The sequence below is a fragment of the Pagrus major genome, chromosome 21, assembly GCF_040436345.1.
Source record: "Pagrus major chromosome 21, Pma_NU_1.0".
Classification (NCBI taxonomy): Eukaryota; Metazoa; Chordata; class Actinopteri; order Spariformes; family Sparidae; genus Pagrus; species Pagrus major.
The window spans coordinates 29529876-29551595 of record NC_133235.1 but is presented as its reverse complement, the minus strand read 5'-3'; the positions used below and the strand labels follow the sequence as shown (position 1 = coordinate 29551595).

General features: G+C 40.2%; 1 protein-coding gene across 5 annotated transcripts in view; it reads right to left on the bottom strand.

The window, feature by feature from the left end:
• Positions 1-20587, bottom strand: part of zmynd11 (zinc finger, MYND-type containing 11) — a 32686-nt gene extending 12099 nt beyond the window's left edge. The window contains exons 1-7 of one of the 5 annotated variants that reach the window (XM_073490510.1): positions 20454-20587; positions 16234-16369; positions 12440-12599; positions 10067-10090; positions 7303-7338; positions 1914-2075; positions 1171-1248 (exon numbers count right to left, since the gene is read on the bottom strand). In XM_073490510.1, the coding sequence (XP_073346611.1) occupies positions 1171-1248; positions 1914-2075; positions 7303-7338; positions 10067-10090; positions 12440-12599; positions 16234-16364 (591 nt within the window). In that variant the 5' untranslated portion in view covers positions 16365-16369; positions 20454-20587. The remainder of the gene's footprint in view (positions 1-1170; positions 1249-1913; positions 2076-7302; positions 7339-10066; positions 10091-12439; positions 12600-16233; positions 16370-20453) is intronic. The other 4 variants (XM_073490509.1, XM_073490511.1, XM_073490513.1 and 1 more) reach the window with 4 other exon arrangements.
• Positions 20588-21720: the final 1133 nt, after the last annotated feature.

Genomic DNA, 21720 nt, shown 5'->3' with positions numbered 1-21720 from the left:
AAGGGGAGGACAAGAGAGGTGGAGGATAAGTAATGAGATTTAACACAACTTTTATGGAGCAGAGGTTGGACAGGGAGGAGAGATTGAAGAAAGGATAGAGGAGATGAGTGAGCAACTGGAGAGCTAATATATGAAGAGACGGAGGACGGCTGGTGTAATGGGAGCAGAATGAAAGGGATGTTTTTTTTAGAGTTTAGAGTGCAGAATTAAAGCCTGTAAGTGCAACTAAAGTGGTAGAAGTTAGACTTTTACAGTCATTATTATTATTTAAAGGAAGAAAAACACATCGTCACAAACAAAACAACAGTTTTTAATCACATAAAACTGGTGCGATAGGCTGGTGTGTGTTCTGAGTGGCAGCAGACAGTCAGGAGGGGAACCAAGACATCATGTAAACAAATCTATGCTGGCATTTAACAGGTATATATACATCTTTTTAGAGGGGTAACATATAAGTACTTTCAAACACTTTCACGGTGCCTAACACAAACATTTCCAGACTCTCAATTGCTACTGAAAATGCAACTGCGAAACATTAAGTTCACAGAATTCCTTTACACCCACAGCAATCACGTATATCGTCACTTGTTTTGATTTTTTTTGCCGGGAGACAACAAACAAACATGACAATGCCGTTGTTTCAAGGTATAATGGCGATGATACACCAGATTATGCAGAAAATCAAGCATTTTTTGAGGGTTATAGTTATATTCAGGCATATTCCTAACCTTTAAAAACACTCAGAATTAAGCTTTTTCCCAGATTTTCCCGACTTTGTACAAACCCGAATTAAAGAATAAGGCCTAGGACAAGTTGTCAAAGGCATGGCTAAGAGATGCAGGACAGAATCACTGTGACCCTGCGAGTTGCAGAATAAAAATGTTTTTTGCTGACATATTTTTTGTCAAAATATGACAAGAATTCAGAGCCACGGCGTTCAATAAGAAAAGGAACTCAAAACAAACTGAATTCAATCACCCATTTCTAAAATCTGGACATGCAAACCCTTTTAAAATGGTCAGGGTCAGTTTGAAAATATTCACTAAAACATTTCTTCAGCGGCTGAATGTTTTTTTAAAAGGATTCAATGGACAATATGATGTAGTGTCATATATTTGTTAAACAAGGATAAAATCATAGGCGTAAATAAATATCATGGCCGTTTCTTACCCTCTCCTTCATGCGCTGGACGATGAAGCGCAGGTATTTACTCATCTCCTGTTTGTTCAGGTTCTTCTTTTTACTCCCCTGCAGGAAGGAGAGGAGGGATGGTGTGGAGGAAGAGAAAAGAGAGGGAAAGTTTAGAACAACAGCTGTGATAAATGTACTTGAATTTAATGTGGCCATGACATAAATTCAATGTCCTCAGACGCAATAAAAATATGCAAAGGCATGAACCCGTAGAAGTGAAGCTACAAATGACTGGAAGGGTTGAGATAACGACTAAATCATAGTCTGATTTCTTTCTGTATCAGGAACTGGACCTTTATTTTGAAATTATAGTTTTGAAATTACAGGTTTGTTTCTGCTTTTTTCTCTTTCAGCTCATCCTCTATCTGCATCCTGTGTTTCTGGCATTGTTACAGTAGTTACCAGTACAGAGATGATGCTAACGGCAATATTACTGCTATAAGGTTCATGTAGCACAATAACCCAATTTGATTCTCACCCAGTATTTCACGCTCATAGATGTACATTTTTTTTTTCTTTGTTCTTTATTTCAGAAACTAGACAATCATGCACCCATAAGCTGTTCAACCATTTCAATCCTGCAAGTATGAGTTTAAATCTAAAACCAAAGATGGACAGACATCAACGAATGTCTTTCCTTTGTTAAAATATACTCACTAGTCATTAAAAAGTAGACATACAACCTTTAAAGGCTACACACACGTCCAAGTTTGAGCACCCACCCTGCAGACGACACACTGCCAGTGGGATCCTCCATCTCTGGGCTTGAACTCCTCCGACAGACATTTGAGGTGATACACCCGGAAGCAGTTGTCACATGTGAGGACGTCGCCCGGTAGGTGACACTCGAAGCAGTACCAGTCGTGGCTCTCCGTCTCCCACTCCTGCAGGGAAGACACAGCAGAGCACAAGTTTGGGTGACCCCCCCCTCCAACCCGCCAACCACGGCAGGGGAGGAAAACAACTCTCTCCATCCTCCATCCTTAATTAAACTAACTCTCAGATTGACAGATTTATGATGATTGAGAAGATTAAAAGGTAACGTTAAAGGCTAAATACAAAAGAACTTGGCTGACCTCTTGGGAAAATGGCTGCAAAATATACAAAATGTTCACTTTTTTTAAATTGCAAAGTCTCCAAAATGCAACAATCCAACAACTCCTGGTACTGCACTGAAAATATGCATTGATAAATCCCAGCAAGGGACGACCGAACAACTCCAGATGATTGTGATATCTATGCACACTCTTATTCCCCAGTGAATTTCACCAATGTCAAAATAAAATACACCATTTCATTGAAATTCTGCACGAGGCACTCTAAATGCAAATTTTATATATGAAAGAAACTTTCACCCAGTCCATGCAGAAATTCAAAATACTTCATCTTTTTTTTTTTTTTTTGCTTTCCAGTGGATATATGCAATAATAGCAAAGTGTGTTCACTAAAGGAAGAGTTAAGAAACCGAAGTGATTTTTGTGAAGCTAGTTTAGTCACACTGGCCTTGTGGACAGCAGGTGGGGACAGAATGGAGTTCACAGCATTTAGCCAGAAGGTTTCTAATTCAAACTGTGAACCAGCTGAAAAGATCTTGGAAGAAAAATGGATGAGAATAATAAAACTGCCCTTCTATGAAAAATAATGTTGGGCAGCAAGAAGCTAGCCCATTTTTGTCCCCTTATGGAGCTGCTGGGCGCCCACAGGGGAAGAAAGCTGGTGTGAGTTACACCCAGGTTAAATATTAGAATTATATTATTGCCAAATGCTGCAAAAAAAGATCCATTGAATCATTTTCAGGAAAAAAGTATTCAGGAAAAGTAGTATTTATTGACCGGGTGTCAGAAAAAAGAAGGTTTTATTGACCGTACCTATAATCCTTTTAGTTCATTACCAGACAGGTATTTATGTGTATTGTGAACATGTACAACACTTCTGTTATTCGTAAGTAGTCCTTTGTACTTGTTTTTTCTTTGCCAACACACCTCATCACTTTGCTTTATAGTATCTGCACTATTCACTTTAGGTAAAACATCACCTTGTACAATCAAAATAAATGTCATAATTAATTCGATTGGATAATTACTGGCTTACGGTACCAACTATCGAAGTCTGTCAAGTAGCAAACATCGGCACTGATGCTTCGTCAGATTCATTGTGTTGTTTTCTTTTTTAAATCCAGCAGCTACTGATTATAAATCAAAAGTTGCCCAATTTCAGACTACTTTATTGAGGCAGTCGCAATGTTATGAGAACATTGACCTTATTTCAGAGCCCAGTTGCCAGGATACAATGTTAGCTGTTAACGTTTCTACAAACCACAGATATGTCAACCGTAGCATTTTATATTATATGCTTATTAGCTGACTTTCTCATCAGGAGGTGGAAGGGAGAGTCACAGCTTTATTACAAACCAACAAGGCTGCCACATGGCTGACTGCAGTTTGAAAATATTTTTAAAAGGACACCTGGGGACATTTCCAGAGACTATTGTGGTGACAAAACCAGGTGTTTTTTAAAAGGTTTTTTGGCATCGAAAGCAGGTGTTTTTTAAAGGAGACCTGCAGACATTTCCAGCTGAAAACTGCTATTTTTCATGGGAAGTTGGACCATCTCCATCTGTGACTGTGGCAACCAAAACAGGTTTTTTGAGCAAAAGCATGAGGTTTTTAACCTAAGCAGATGATTAATACAGTGTTGTGACAAGAGAGAAATAAAAAGTTCAAACGTGAACCTAAACAAACGTGAAATTGCAACATAAGAAGAAAGAAACATTGAACGTGGTTTTGCAGAAACGTCCTGAGCGTAACATTTATTTTGGCGACTGGGTTGCACTTAAAGAATAATGTGTTTATATTTCTCAAAGCAAGGAATTAAAATATAGAGGGATCATTACAAATTGAGACTGTTTAACAACCAGTTAAAAGTTCCTTGTAGTCTCAAACATTTTTTTGAGTGTCTGAATCCATCTCTGGAAGATCCTGTATGGATGAGAGCTGAGCTAAAATTTGACAATATATTCAAGGCAATCTTTTATCCTTATACACATGTTACAGCAGTCCCGCCTTGTACCCATTTTCATTAAGGGGTTCAAGTGAAGGGTGCAGACAGGAAGTACAATCTGCTAAAAATTCAACTATTTATCAAATCTGTCAAGAGTCCAACTCCTCCCACTCACAGTCTGGACCGACTCGGTAGGGGAGAGCAGGAGAGTCGTGACTGACTGCTGCTCAATAAAAGCAAGAAAGAAAAACAGCACTTTAGTCTCTTTCTTGATCTTTTCTCCATGTGTTCATGTGCTGTAGGCTGGGTCTGAACTGGAGGAAGCACACTAGATTTAGCTTACAATTGCAGTGATGTCTGGTTCACAAGAGGTTGCTCAACGCCGTGGTTGTGATCACAGAAGATCATCTAATTGGGAGTGCATTTCCCTAAATAAGCCTGATTCTTTAGGCTTTACGCAGAAGACTGCAGCACGGTCTTCTGTCTTGAGAGGGACGAGCAGATTTTTATCTGAAGCGAGGGGTGAAACAAAACCCAAACACAACCATAAATAGTCATGAGGACAAAAGGAGTGAAGACAGCTCTGACAGTCACGCTGCCAGTGTGGCTGTTACACCAAAGACCCTGATCAGAAGCAGGACCTGCCAGGAGGAAGCACTCTACACTCTGAAATCCAGGGTCCTTGTGGCTCTTTTAAAAAGGATAATCTACAACTGGATTGCATTTGGATTCCTCTTTCTGCTTCCACCGCCCTGAGGAAGACCCAGCGTGGGTCGAAGTCGTTCAGCGTTTTTTCTCCTTTGTGTTAACTCCGAGATGCCCTCACAAATAAAGGCTTTCTAACAACATCCTTGGCTCCGTGTGGGTGTGCCTGTAGTAAACCCACGTGCTTCATTTGTTATAAGATACAGATCTGCAACTGTCAGACACCTCACCAGAATCAGATATTCCTTAACCTTTAACAATCCACGGGATGCTAGCCAGACGATTTGTATAAGTCGTTTAAGCCCTTTGTCATGCCAAAATGCCAAGATTAGCAGTTTCCAGCCTCTCAAAAAGTCAAGGAATTGCTGCTTTTCTCTGTTTTATAATCACTGTAAATATATTATCTGCAACAACATATCTGAAGAGGTCACCTTCCAGCTCGACAAAGTCTATGTAGTCTTTGTATTCACAAGCAAGTGTGAGGCAGTACAATAAACCAGGTTTGTTGATTGTTGCATTTTTGGTCATTCTTTGGTCTAAACAAAGATTTGTGACTTGAGCAAAACACTAAATCGTGATTGTAATTAGATTATATTCTGTCTGTGAACAAACGACCACATTAAGTGCAACCGCTGTGTTCACATATTCCCAACTTAAAAGAACCGAGGGAGGAACATTTTTCCAGCGTTCACAATTAAAGCCAATCTAGGTGTGAAATCCATCCACAGATTCCTCAAAGGACTTCTACTTTTTTAGAGCGTAAGAGACTCTTCACCCACACAAACACTCGACAATATAGAACCGGTCCTTGAGTTCTGTCGAATGTCAACAGGCACTTCACTATTGTTAGACTGTCTGATGAAAGACAAGTGGCTGACTTCAAAAGGCCGGAGCTCTCTGAGCCAAGGACACAGTGTCTGTGTTTTCTGCAAAGTGAGTGCTGACAGGAGTGTGTACGGATTCGGGTCCAGGCGAACAGATATTATTACAGCGACATTATGTTTGAGCACCAGCGAGGGAAAATAATACTAAAACAACCGCAGAACATAATGTTTTTAGTCCGTGCAAAAGGCAAGATATTCTGATAAAACTGGGCTGAAACAAGTTCAAAGATATTTAATCCCTCAGATTTGCCAGTACAATCAGGAAAAAACTAAAGAAAAAAAAGCAAGAAAATCTGTTTTTTGGGTTCCAAATCACAGACTTCTCTAAACATCCGTGAAATACCTCTGTGCTTTTTGGAGGGAGAAATGGGCCTTGACTTGAAAGCTGCCAACAAAGGCAGGGACTTGGGTAGTGATAGAGGAGGAGCTGAGGCAGTCAGAGGGTTGGCTGCCTTTGGCCATCTCCTCACTGCCTCCCCGCTCTGGTGAACAGCTCTGCGCTGTCAGTGTCAAGCTGGGACACGCCAGAGAGCCGAGCGAGGCAGAGCAGCGGGGTTAGCGTGCCTTCTAACGACCTACACAAAACAACTCCACAGCTCGTCTCCACCTCCCGCTTCTTTTAGAGGTGAACTGGCTTCACCTGTAGTCGGATGTATTCATAAGCTCCAAATGAATTAGACCAACTAAAATCACACTTTTGTGAGTTCTACCAAGATTTCTACAGATTGTTTTCTTATAAAACTCTCTACTCTGACGGACGTTTCTTGACTTAATTTGCAAGATCTTGGCTGTTGTTTGCACATTGAGGCTATTAGCGGTTGATATCAAATCAAGCCATATCCTTTTTTATTATTTTTTTAAGACACAATTTACTCATGCATAATCAAATTCAAAATGATATCCTATATTAAGGCTGGACGACATGGACTTGAGATAATATTTCAATATTTCAATAAATAATCACTTCATTAACGCTCAGACTGGGCGACAATCAAATGTCACAATATTTTTTACCTTGATATCGATTTTGCAACAGTATCGTAGGGATGACTATTGGTATTATGACAAAATATTGACAAAATGAGATTTGTTTTCATAAATAATCAGTAAGTAAGGCAAGTGTCAGAACATGTAGAACAGTCTGGTAGGTTCAGAAAATGTAATGCAGCCTTTAAAACCAGGAAAAGACAACACTTAGGTCATATCACAGCAAAATTCTAAGATGGTACACAGTCTCATATCACAATAACAATTTAATATCAATATATTGCCCAGCCCTATCCTATAGATTTAACTTTTACTACGTACCACTTCAGGGTCATGGTGGGCAACATGGATAAAATACTCTATCATGGTATAAGTCATTTTAAATCAAAATATCAATATATATAGTAATATAACAACAGTATTGCTAATCAATAAAATAACCAGACATGTTTGCCTGTTTTTGGCTTATTTGCCAGATAAATTCCTGGCAAATCAAATCACATTGATGCAAAATCATATAAAAGTCAAATATTACCACAACGCTCTCCTGCTCAGTGTTTTGCAACATTTCCTATGAATTTAAAAGGAAAAGACAACATGGTATGGTAAAATATATTACAGAACAGAACTATCAGAAATGTAATATAGTAACGCAGCATGTTTCATCTTATGGGCCACCCAGTAATCTATATCTTGATGTATGAGGGGCCACACATATTAAATATAGCATTTACTCTCTGCTTCTTCCCTAAAGCTAAATGTTTTATTTTTACGAGTGTATGAATTGTTTATGATGTTAGTGGAGATGGTCTACCTCCACTATAAAACACTAACAGTGTTTTCACACAAATTCATCAGAGAGCATCAAACAAACAAAGTACAGTCACTGAGGACGGTGTAAAGATGAATACAATGTTTGCACAAAGAAGTTCACTCAAGTTCGTCATAATAATGGGTTAGTAAATTAAATGAAATAATGTGTATTTGGCCTCTCTTTTACAGCGTGTAAGTCGTTACTGTCAGAGTGCATCAACACATCATATCATGTTCACTGTCATGCATCACAAGTGCACAGATTAAAAAATTAGTTGAACCACCAAACTTTCTAAATATCAACAGAGCGTCCGACTGTTTTTCTTTTTTAATGAAACTGAGGTTATGAATTCACAGATAAAGGTAATCATTTGGGGTAAAACCTGGATTCAATCCAATCTGACTTGAGGCGGTGCATTTTTAAAAACTTGTCTTTAATGAATTTGACTGTGCTAATTTTAAATGTTATGATCAGTGTGTAAAAATTGTGCGGTTATCTGTTTGAGTAAATATTCCCGAGGTCAACACAAGGACACAGCACATGCCAGCTGGATTGAATCCAGGCACCTGCCGAGACAGGATCGCCTCCTACTAAGAAACGGTCTTACAGTGTTTCTCACATTCAAACTCTGTCCGCTGAGCGACTGCTAACCCGAAAGAACCAGTCGGCTGTGTTACTAGCAGCAGGCATGGAGAAAACTAAAGTAGCACACACACACAAACCACAACCACCCCTCCTTCCCTCTCTCTGCCTCTCCACTCTGTTTCATCAATCAAATGAAGAAAAAAAGGAAAATAAGCATGCCAGACAGAAGTTAAGAACACAGCAGAACACACCCCCTCTGAGGAGAACTACAACTACCAAGACCAAAATACTACAAACGCACAGATGCTTGCTACCAACCTGCGGCTATGCTAGCATTGCTTGTTATCTCATGTTACAATGTCATTCAATGAAGCAAACACTGCTAACTGTTATTTACACTTGATATTTGACTCTAGTCTGCAGTGTTTGAATACCAAGGACTGGACACAGCTTTGAGGAGGCCTGTCACGACTTTTTGTAAGACTATATTGTCAACATGCGTCTTATCAGAGATGTTTGATATATCGTATATGACATATTTTGATATAATATGACATCCTGCATGTTAGTTGACAAAAACCAGACCAAGTCTTTTTCCTAGCGCCTTATATTACTTCATTATGACTTTAAGTTAATATAGAAGAATGTAAACGAAATAAACATTAACTAGTTTATTTTTTGGGACTGTGAACTTAGTTCATTTTTTTAACCTGTGTGACCTTTCAGCTCTTGTGAAGTGTGAACTTTACACAACACTGGATACATTAATTGCGATAAACAATATTATTGTCATTTTAAGACCATTTTATGCCACTGATATAATGATAATATAGCATAATAATGTGATGACCAAGATTTCAAGAGCAATAATAATGAGAGTCAGACATTACAATTCAAATGTGGAAAAAAAACAATCTTTAATTAACAAAACTAAAAACGGCTGGACAATTATTGTTTCAAAACAAAATAGTAATAATTTAAGGCTACATTGTGATAATAGCTGTATATCTCAATATTTTGAAATCTTTTCAAATATTAAATATTACAGTCCCAGTATCGATACTGCGACAATATTGTGTGGATGACTAGTGGTACTACTACTAACAAAATATTAAAATCAGATTTTTAATAAATAATCATCATGCAATAATGCAGCCTTTAAAACGAGTTAACGACATCCAAAACCTATGTCGATATACTGCATATAGCCTCATATCTCGATAACAATATTATATTGATATAATAAGTCGTAAAGATATATAGGATAAGTCGATAACGTGATTATCGTGACAGGCCTCGCTTTGAGCTGTACCAAATGAGTATTTGTGTTTTGAACTCAAGCAACGGCACATCTGTAGATAAGTAGCGAGCACACATTTCATCAAGATCACTGATCACTTCCACAAGAAATTTGGCCACGTATACACAGCGCTGCAATGGACTTTCATGAAGCTTTTTACAGTTTAACTAAATGACAGCAAATAGCTTCTGGCAGTGTGTTAATACAGGACTGTAGGCCTGCATGCAGAGACATTTTTCAAATGGAAACCTGATATGGTTTCAGCTTCCACCTTGTGTTTTAATTTCATTTCAGCTGCAGCGAGCAGACTCAATCACAAGCATTACATAGTGCAAGACGACTGAATTTCTCGCCACTGGCACTGAAAGCCTCCCATGTAATTTTAATACAGCCCACAACCTGTGCACTAACCAGAACGTACGTGTATGCTGTTTAGTTTATCTGCAACCTGCATAAAAAGATTCACTCAAATCCCTGACTGCACTGCATGTGGCAGAACCGATTTCTCACAGAATGATGTTAGTTGAGAGGGGGGAAAAAAATGAAGTGATCGAATGAAGAACAAACCCTGAATTTAAAAAAGAACAATGCAGCCCTTACCTTGCTTCCCTCGGCTTTCGGCTCCTGTGATTGCAAGTGATTCAGAGAGTAGTGTTTAAAAGTCCTGCTGCTAAAACGACCTGAGCTCCGCTGGACAACAGTGTCATGTCCTCAGAGACCAACAGATTTTTATAAAAACAGATCGTGTAAATAATGTGTGATGAGTGATGACACCACACAGTACAGACAGACACTATAAAAATTTAATTCCCCAATTCACATGATTTTTCCCCTCGATTTTCACGCCATGATTTCATCCAAAAAATGTACGCTGAGTCAACTGGAACATGTTTTGTTTGTATGTTTGCATGTATGTTTACGTATGTTTGGAGAGAACTACTACATATGTGAAAAAATTCATATAAAGCCTCTTGTGGCTCCAGACGAAGCTGCATGTAATTAATATCCTCCAGTGATGTCACTCACTACATTACCCACAATGCAACTTAACCACTGAGTGGCATCGGTGGATGCAGTTTATCAGATTTCATTACAGGCTTTATACTTCTTTTTTCCCCCACATATGCAGTAGTACTCCCCCTGACCTGTAAACACACATTACTGTGTAAAATTGGAGGAGTTAAACTTTAAGCACACGATCTCCTGTTACAGCTAAGAAAAGATTACTTTCCCAACATATTATTATTATTATTCTGATTCAAATCACATCAGTTACATTCTGTTTTTCCTGCATGATATTTCACGGCTGGTGCTCATGTAATTTAATGGGTAAAGCATACCAGATAGTGTTAGTACCCTGGTGCAGAAAGCACTGGGATTAAAGCAGCCACCAAATACATGTTAATGCCACTCGCACAGTAATCCATTAAGTGCTCTTTGCATTACAAATGGTAAAAGGCACGAGGGTTCTCCCCCAGGTAGCGCTGATACACTGTGAAATGACAGTGCAGCGCTACTGGGACAGAGACAACTGAAAGCATCACTACACTGTGAACTGCTGCTCACAGCTAACGGGAAATAAGAGAAAATGAAAACAGCAAGTTCACGTGAAAAGAGAAAAATGTAATATCACAGCGTTGCACCGCAGCGTGTGTGTTTGGATGTGTTTAATGGTTGGCTGCACAGTTATGTACACACAGAACTAACCACTGAAGTACCTGATTTGGCCGAAATATCATTTTTCTACCTCTCCTGTTTAGCTACTCCATCATCCTCAAAGTACAACAGTTATATTTGCTGCATGTAACGTCTGCGTGCCGTGTCTCTGTTAACACTGTGTTCACACTGTGAGCAGCTTGACAGATGGGTGGTTACACCCTGATCCCACAGTCAGTGTGGTGGTCTCAAACAGGGATCATGTTGTAGGTTCATCACTCACTGTTTCCCACATACAGACTTTTCTAAGGAGGCCGTCCAGGTATATTTAGCGACCAATTTTAGCATTTTTTAACTTTTATTTTTAGAAAAAGAGTCTAATTCTCATGTCAGGAAATACCAAGCATTTGCCTTTGATGCATTATTGTGTTTTAATGGCGGAAATGGAGAGATTCAAAGGGTAATGCAAGTCTGGCTGTAGTTTACAGGGCATTTTAAAAATTGAGAAAAAAGATCAAATTTAGAAGGTGGATCACTCACCCATATTCTCAGAATTTATTCCAGACATGGACAATATTTATTACTGCATTTGTATATTTCTACTTCTGTCAGATAACTCAGTTATAAACTGAAGCAGTTATCTGGAATCAGGAAACTAAAGCCAAGAAAATAAAAGTCTATTAATATCATTGAAAACCGAAAACCTTCCAATCGTGATGCAACAAATGTTGTTTGTGAGATTTGAATCTATTAATTAAATGTAACCTTTAGAGCTGCCAACAATTAAGAGACTGACAACAAAAAGTAATCTTTTACTACTTGATATATAATTATGTTATTATTATAATTTGAATAATTGTTTGAGTAATCTTTTAAGCTCTTAAAATGTCAGACTTTGTCTGGTTCCAGCGCTTCAAATGATGATTTCTACCTTTGACTTTGTCTTACACTACTTTATACTGGATATCTTTGAGTTTTGGTCAAAAAACAGAATTTGAATGTCATCACTTCAGGCTCTGGGAAACAGTGAAGGGTATTAATATTTATATTAATAAATATTAATATAGGGTTAATAAGTTGTTATCGAACTTTTGAAGTTTACTTTAACATTCAGCTCTTTGGGAAACTTTGAACTTTTAGTGATTTCTTTAAAAAGTTGCCCACAATGTGAACACACACAGGCACCAAAGAGACACCAGACAAATACCAAACATAAAAAGGATAAATTTGCTCACTTTCTTTCGGTGACTAACAACAGAATCTAGAATCAGGATTCATTGTTCACTGCTGCTTGTGTTAGTAACCTGTCAAACTTACCATCTCATCCCCCGGCAGCCAGTATCCTTCCTGCTCGATGCCGGCCTTGGAGCCCTTGCAGCCAACGGTCAGGGTCTCCACAACGAGGCCGTCCTTCACGGCCAAGCTCAGCTGTCTGGCAGTCTCCTTCGGGTGCATGCCAAACACACGGCTCAGGTACCTGAACGGGTGGAGATTGAGGAGTAATTGAACAAATATGCAGTGGCAGCAGTGCTGATGGTAGCCATTTTTCAATGCTATCTGTAGATGGAGACCTCGGCAACTTGGATTCGTGCTGCTGTCATAAAACTGAAAGTTTAAAAGGTTGTTTATGGGTCAAGTAAAGCTCAGAACCATTTACATCACAGGGAACCAGCTCTAATAACGGTGTACATGATCATCACTCAGAGAGCTGAGAGCTGAGAGAGAGATGCTTTTTTTCCTATGGTCTTAAAATTACTTGCTGCTTGTAATTTTCCACCAACAATACCCCAACGCTCTATAAACTATATTTATACTACCCCAGAAACAGATTAAAGATACATGTGGTTCAAAATTACAAGCAGAGACAGTCTTTCTCATCCATTTCCTCCTCTGTGTTGCTCCCACATTTTCCAGCTTGGGAGCACAAGCGATTCAGATAATGGCCCACTTGATTCCTGCAGCCGCCTGCTGACTGGCAGTGAACTGCTCTGAACAAGGTCACGTATCCTCCACTGTGGCAGTCGGCCAACGAACAGAATATGTCAGTGGGGAATCAGGTGAGAGTCTGTATTTACTCCCGAGTTACAATGGAGAGGCCTATAGTGTGTCTGTGAGGTGAACACAAGTCAGATAGGATTACTTAAACCAAAGGTTCTGAAACCAGAGTACCAGAGAACCCTGAAGAGGTTCCACCAGAACAAACAAAACAAGAACTATTTATTTCTGTCTTTATCTTTTACTGCTCTTATATTCCATATATCCTATACGATATGGTAAAAAAAATGTTTTGACAGGTTACGATTGGGATATGATTCACGATTAGTGGGAATGATCCTGAAAAAAAAAAAAAAATCACGATGATGTAACCTTTGTTGAGGTGTGTACCAAACAAACATGATGCAAAGAACAAGATTTGTAGGCCAGAGCATCCTGCAGCACTACAGTGCTTCATTATGAGGCTGTTCTTCACACATTTTACAACAAATTGTAGCCTCTGCGTTGTGAACATTGCACTCCACTGTGTTGCGATTTTGATAAAATTTCCATTCAATTGAGCAGCCCTGACTGCTAAGAATTAAATTCACAACTTTAATCTGTGTCTAATTGTGATAAAGTGCTGAGAACATTTAGTTTTAACACAATCTGGGCTCCAACATGAACAAAAATATAATAAAAACCTTCCAGAATTACAACGTTGCATTTCACATTTTATAGCACTTACTTAAATTATAGGGCAGCAAAATAAAGATTAATTTCATATCCCAACTCCTAACTCTAATTAATCACTGTCAAAGGAAAACACATCAGGGTTTTCAGCACGTAAGAGGTTCATTCAGGGGTCAAGTGAGATCACACTTTGAAAATCCTTATCAGCACCAAAGAAGAAGAGCCCGACTGCACCGAGCCATGGACTGTATTTACACGTCATGAATATATTCAGATATCGATCACAAAACTAACTTCTGCTCCTGAGCCACATCAGCTGATACACTAAACTTGCAACATGCTTTCATAAATGATAATTTATTAATCTGTTGATTATTTTCTCAATTCATCAATTAGTTGTTTGGTCTCTAAAATGACAGAAAATGGTGAAAAATATCGATCACTGTTTCAGTCCAAGATGTCGTCCTCAATGTCTCATTTTGTCAAAAACCCAAAAACATTCAGTTTACTGTCAAAGAGGAGTAAAGAAACTAGAAAATATTCACATTTAGGAGGCTGGAATCAAAGAATTAGGACTTTTTTTCTTTAAAAAATGAGTCAAACTAATTAATCAAAACAGTTTGAGATTAATGTCTCATCACAACAGCATTGGCTTTAACTTCCAGGTCACTCTAGTGTACTTGGTTTATTTTAACTTACTTATTACATTTTATAAAAAAAACAACTGATCGATTTAAATATAAAATGTAAATAAAAGTAAATCTCAGAATGAAAAAATTCCACAAACTTTACAGTCGGTTAAACACATACCAGATTTAGTAAATGAGCAATTAGCCGGGTTCATCATTAACTAATTGATTTTGAGCAGCCTGACCGCTGTGGCTGTGACCCTGTCGTACAAGGAGATTACATTTCCAGCCATGTGATAGAAGGCGGTTAATTATTCGCCGCTGCCTCGCCGACTTTACTCTCCTCTGTTTCAACAAAACCAAAGTCATCACCCCTTCGAGCCACAAAGGCCGCCTGGTGAAATTAAGCTACGCTGGGACTGGATAAAGTGGAGGTGCGGTGGTGTGGAGGGGGGGGTTGTGCACAGCGGGAGAGCTGGGGCTATCCGTTGCATGCCGCTGCTCAGTGTTGCCATGACAACAGCCGCTCGCCGCCAGTATTCATTTGGCATGCAGCCAGCCTCAAGGTGCTCGCCAACTTGCCGTATGAGATGTGCTAAGCGTTTCATTCAGTCCCTCCGCTGCACCCGCCCGACCGAGAGGAGCGACAGATCAGCGAGGAGGTCTGCCGCGGACGATTCGTCATCGATTTGCATAGTTTGAACGATGCGAGATGCAACAATCATGGTTCAAGCACCATGAAGCCAAACTCTGAGTCTAGACTGTATATGATGGCTGACTTCATGGCAAGAATCGCAACGAGAGAACAGCGGCTGGAGAACGTCACTGTAACTATTGATCGCTGCCTGGTGTGGCACTGAGCGCCAGCAGGCCTCAGCTGAACCACTGTGACATCATCGCCCCCAACAATTAGGTGACACGACAGAAAACTAATCAGCAGCTATTTTGACGATTGATTAGGCAGTCAGCCGTTTAATCGAGCAAAAACACCAAACATTCAGAAATGTGAGTTTTCCTGCTTTTACAGTCATTCCAGATGTATACATCTTTGTGTTTTAGACAAGAAGTATTTTGAAGACGTCACTTTGGACATTTTCTACTATTTTCAAACGAGAATTAAAGATTATAATCAACAAGAGTTCTTTAAGTGACTGTAGTCTTCTGATCGCGAGCTTTTTATTAGTAATTTCAACACAAATATGAGCAATCCCTCCACTGGAGCAGACAAATAAACCAAAGGCAACATAACCAGTAATGACTCCTGTGCCACCCGTTTGCCCCGAACAAACAAGTTTAGAGTTGAATCAAGTAACGGATCTACGCCAAAAAAAAAAAAAGACTTAAAAATGGCAACAATTTTAATAATGGACTCTTTTACTATTCTCAAAAAAAAAGTTTAGTTATGTTTTATAAGTCAGATAAAACTCCTTGCAACAGCACGGTGCATTTGAGTGGGCCAGGATGCATCACATTTACTCATAATGAAAAACTCTCAGTCTCTCCACTCTGTTCTCTATTTTTCCTGTCACTTCGACTTCAACAGCCCCACAAAAAACATAGTCACTGTGAAAAGTGTTTACAGTGAGGTCTGTGGATTATCCAGAGCAGTCTGGGCTTTGTTTCTAGAGGGACACATGGCCGCTGAGTTCAGTTTTCAGCGCTGTGAACACTAAACTTTAAAAAAACACTCAAGCTGCCTGCATGGTGACACAGGACTCTGACGGATTTTTAAGTAGCTTTAAAGTATCATTAACAGTATGGTGTGAACTTTAAAGACACACACCATCATATCTGTCCTATCTGTGGTGAACTTACTTGGAGATCCTGTCCATGTTTGCAATTTGTTTCTGGTTGCGGATGACCTCGATGGCCGCCCACACATACTGGACCACCTTGGGGTCCGCCTGCCTCTTCTTCACCACACGTGACATGATTTCCTTATTCATCACAACTGTGGGAAAACAAGATAAAAAAAAAAATATATAAATCAGCAGAAGTGCTTTCTTTTGTTCCGTGATTGAAAAGCAGGTTTAAGTGTACTTGAGTTGTCACAGAGGAGGCCGCGAAGAAGAAGAAGACGACAAAGAAGAAGGAGGAAGGAAGACAACACGATGGAAATGTGCAACACATTTTCTGCAAGTGCTCAGAGAGGACAGAAAAAGTGTACATGTGTTTACACTACACATCTTATTAGAGTTTTAATTAAATCTTCCATCTCTGCTCACTGCATCTGGGCCTTTCTCACCCTCAGGTGTAAAATATTATCGATTATCTCATCGGTATCGATCATGAGAAGTTGTCGATTATCGGCTTCAGCTGATTCATATCATGAATGTCTAGAATATATTTTAGAAAACAGAACAAGGGCACCTGTTCGGAAGCAAATCTCTGATCAATACTCATCTGGACCAGGAAATCAGTCAGATTATATGCTTATCCATCCTGCACAGGTTCCCTGAACTATCCGATGCAGCTCTGTTGTGTACGTGTTGGTCGGCAAACAACAGAATCCGTCCAGACGGAGGCCGGCTTCCTCGAAAGAAAGACTCCCACTTCCACAATCGTGTTATTTGAGCTCCAGGCTTCAGAGAAAAAACACCGAGGTGATGCGTGCCGAGGTTATTTCACGGCTTTCAACGTCTAATCCTCCTTGACCATATTTCTAAACTCATCACTGAATCATCCCCAACTCATCTGAATCAACGATATAAATATGACTGTGTTGATAACATCAGTGGAGAAGTATTTATATCACGACTGCCTTGTTGTCATTCTTAATACCTCATACGATTTCCCTCGATGCCACGAGGATATCAACACAAACATCGGAAAATGTCAGGAGAAATTTGACAAGGAAGCGTCGGAGAGACCTTCAAAGCTTCTGAATAACGCTGGTCTGCCTCTTTACTGCGGTGCACAGGCCCGGCTCTCCCCAAACATCTTGAGAAATTCAAATCCAATTTTATGCGGTCCTCCTCTAAACCATCCGTGAAACTTAAGATGTCACTTTCATAAATCACAGCCAGAAGCTAACCATAGTAATGCTCAGAATGACACAGAGGAAGACTCTTGGCTTTTAGTGCACTTTGTGGTAGAGGAGGCTGCGACAGATGTCGAGAGAGGACGTTCATCTTCACACATTTCTCACGAGAGCGTGCACCGCGGGGCGCAGCGTGAAATCATTTCCGGAAGAAAATTATCAACCTATTTGGTGCTGAAAGCAAATTAACCAAAAAATAATGCAAATGAACAACACAAAAAAAAATCAACACAAAGCATGTGGAGAGGCGCATCGAACAGGCAAAATGCAGTATGCAGTATATTGTCTAGAAATGTAGTGGTTCACATATCGGTGGCGTGTGATATAATCAGCCTTTTAAGAATTGTGTTTTATACTTCAGACTGACTCTGAGACATAAATATCAGCCAGATGCATCTGATACTAAGGCTGCAAGCCAGGATAACCTAAAGCAATCATTGTTTCCATCTGGACTTCTCTACATGTGACTGAATTGTCTCTATTAGATTTGTTTTTGGTTAAAAAAATAAAATGTTTCTTGCTTTTATTTCAGCATTTATAAAGAAGAAACAAAGTGCCGGGAAAAAGAAACTGACTACAAACACCCAGACGTTCAGACATCACCAAATCTGGATTTTCTAAATGAATGAGCAGCCGCGCTGAATGCAACAATGTGGTTTCCACAGGATTTCTACACTGATGTCACTTTTTTTGCAACTGTTTTTGCAGCGTCTGCCCAAAAAAAAAAAAGCAGAAGTGGTCTTGTCGATTGAAATGGTATGAATACTTGGACGCCAACCCGGAAACATTACATTCTTTTTTCCTACGCTGTGTATTTTGGGACGGCAGCAGTTACATTAATTGTTCATTCATCTGCTGATTCTTTTCATGTTTAATCAATAAGTCGATAAAATGTCCAAAAATAGTGCTTGAAATGTCTTCTTTTGTCCAAACCAACAGTCCAGAACACAAAGACTCTTCATTTACTGTGAGAAACAACAGCGAGAAAGCAGCAAACACTCACATTTAAGAAGCCGGAACCAGCAAATGTTTACATATATCCTGAAAAATGACTTAACCTTCAATTGACTGACCGCTGCAGCTCTAATTTAGGTGTTTAGCGTGCACAGCGCTTTGCAGAACTAAGTGACGAGGTGGAGCAACATCTTTCAGCCATCATGGCTTAAATCGTCCTCTCGGTTAAAGGATAAAGGTTAAAGGTCTTTATCTCCTCGCCAACATGCCAATGGAAAGCGGGGTGAAGTTTCGTAGTCCACAAAACATTTTTGGAGTTTCGCAGCAAATCAGCGTTCTCTGAAACAACTGGAGTAGATGAGGATTTGTGTTCAAAAGTCCCAAAAATCCCAAATCAATTCTGTAGCACACACTTCATCTGAGGTTGGTGTACAAGCTTGACCGTGTGTCGAAGTTGTAAATATTTTCTTTTCAAAACAATTTGGGATCTCAGGGCTTCTGGAGATTATTCTGGATGAGCTGTACGGAGCCGAAATATCTTTTTTTTTTTTTTACATTTTAAAACAAGTCCCCATCTACTTCAGTTGTTTAGGAAAACGCTGCAACACTGTTTCCCCCTGAAGCTCCAGAAATGTTTAGTGGATTTGCAACCTCACCCGACTTTCCATCAGCAGGGGGGGTGAACTTATCCTTTAAGAAAAGCCACAATGAGTGGGAAATCAACCTAGTGATTACAATCTGATACTGGTGCACAGACGTTTACAGGATACAGAGGGAGCAGGAGCAGTGAGGTGACAGAGAGACACCTGTGCCATGACGCCAGGGCAGCATGGCCACCAGCTCTCCCTCCTCCACATGTGTCTCCTGTGCTGGCATGTGTGCAGCCCAGACACCTCTGTCTGGCACCGGGCTGCGGGCCTTGCACCTCTCGTCTCCAGACAGCTCACGCCACACGATGACAGGACGGTGGTTCTGCAGGCCAACGTGCTCCCCCGGATCAATTAGACGAGGTGTGCGACACTTGAGCCCAATTAACAAGACAAGCCAGACTCAGGTTGAGAGGGTTTAGTGGCTCCCAGGGTAAACAAAGAGACACCACAGCGCTGCTGTCCCCCCCTGTGAGAAAACCTGACATTCCTCCAGACGTCACCCCAAATCGAGAAGCATCCCTGGTGGTTGTGTTATCAATGAATTCAACTACGAGAGTCGCACAGGTGTGAAGGATGCGGGGCTGTCAAAACATTTTAGCATCTGCCATTCACCGTTAGCCAGCTAATAGCAACCAGATTGACAACCGATACGAGGAGAGCAAATGGCCCGTTCTGTGAAATAAGATCTGGATTATCGTATTGTAATTAAAAACTCATCAACAAATGTCCTAACTGACTCGTAAACCAAGCACCACTGGTAGATTTGGTAACAAAGAAGGCAGCAGTGGAAGGCCACGGGCATTCAAGAAGCTGGTTTTAGCGTTAGCTGACGTTGCTAGCAGGCTAGCTAGCTAACTGACGCTTGTCAAGAGAAAAAGGCCGATTTAACTTGTTTTAAATAACTTAAACCAGGTAATTCACACCCCTCGTGAGTTGAATAATAACACAAACCCCTGAAATAACACGTAAAATCAACGGTTGGCTGGCAGGAAGGCTATCGTGAGGACTTCATTTTTTGTTAGCGCTGCTAGCAAACTGTTACGCAGCTAACTGGCTGCTCGGTAAACCAACGCTAGCCAACTTGTCAGCGAACCCAGACACGATTCACAACCAAAGCGATAAGATGGTAGTATTTCTAGAGCACACGCAGCTCTATCCATCGCCACAAAACAGCAACAACAAAAAAAAAAACACAGTTGGCTAACAGGCTACCTGCTCGTTTGTTTTGGAGGGCGCCATGTTCACAAACCCTCCATCACGGGATAGGAAAGGCAGCCCCGCTTGCTAGGCTAACGCTAGCTAGCTAGCGCCTGGCTAGCTAGCTAGCGTTAGCCGCAGTGTTGTCATTGAGCGTGTGTCGTTTTTTCATACGAGTGCGGATCAAAACTCACCTTTTGCTACGGTGTCGCTAACACACGGGCGCTGCAGGGGCAAAAAAAAAATCCGCGAAGGATTGAAAAGCGAGGGCAGCTTACATTAGTATTTTTTCGGGCTAAGTTGAGGCTGTTGGATGTGTGGTTCGTGTCCAGCTGGCCACGGTACGGCGGCGCTGGGTGCTGGGAGGTAAACACAAGACCCGGAGCCGAGCGGCGCTGCCGAGGCGGAGGGAGGACTCTAGCGTCGCATCCGGCTCACTGCACCCGGCGGCCGGCGGCGGGCGGCCGGGGAGAGGGGCCACAGGTCAACGCGTCAGGTGTCAGTTCAACACGTCAGGTGTCAAGTCCGAGAAAAACACACGAGCAGCCGTAAACATGGCTGAATGTTAATGATTAATCGATTAATCGGCCTCCGGAGTTTAACCGATGTCTGAAAATGTCTTAATCGACAACACGAGATGGATCCATCCAAAAGTATCTGACAGTGACAGATTACACGCTTCCAACGCTGTTTGAATTTAAAGTAATTTCCTTACTATCGATTACTGATTGATCGTTACTGGTATATGAAATATGTTTGTTTCCCCTTAGAAAACAAACAAAATCCAACTGAAATGACTTTTAATAATTCAATATGCTTTCTCATACCAGTATATTGTGTTTTATTTGGATGTATTTGAAACTCGAGCATCTGTGATCCGTTACTGTAAGATACTTCTGGATGTGCCCATCTGTTCATGTCGATTAAGACATTTTTAATCGGTTAAAGGGCGATTAATCGATGAATGATTAATCATGAATCGATTAATCGGCCTCCGGAGTTTAACCGATTGAAAATGTCTTAATCGACAACACGAGATGGATCCATCCAAAAGTATCTGACAGTAACAGATTACACGCTTGCTTTTTAAAAGTACTTCCAACGCTGTTTGAATTTAAAGTAATTTCTTTACTATCGATTACTGATTAATCGTTACTGGTATATGAAGTATGTTTGTTTCCCCTTAGAAAACAAACAAAATCCAACTGAAATGACTTTTAATAATTCAATATGCTTTCTCATACCAGTATATTGTGTTTTATTTGGATGTATTTGAAACTCGAGCATCTGTAATCCGTTACTGTAAGATACTTCTTCCACTTAATCGATGAATGATTAATCATGAATCGATTAATCGGCCTCAGGAGTTTAACCGATTGAAAATGTCTTAATCGACAACACGAGATGGATCCATCCAAAAGTATCTGACAGTAACAGATTACACGTTTCCAACGCTGTTTG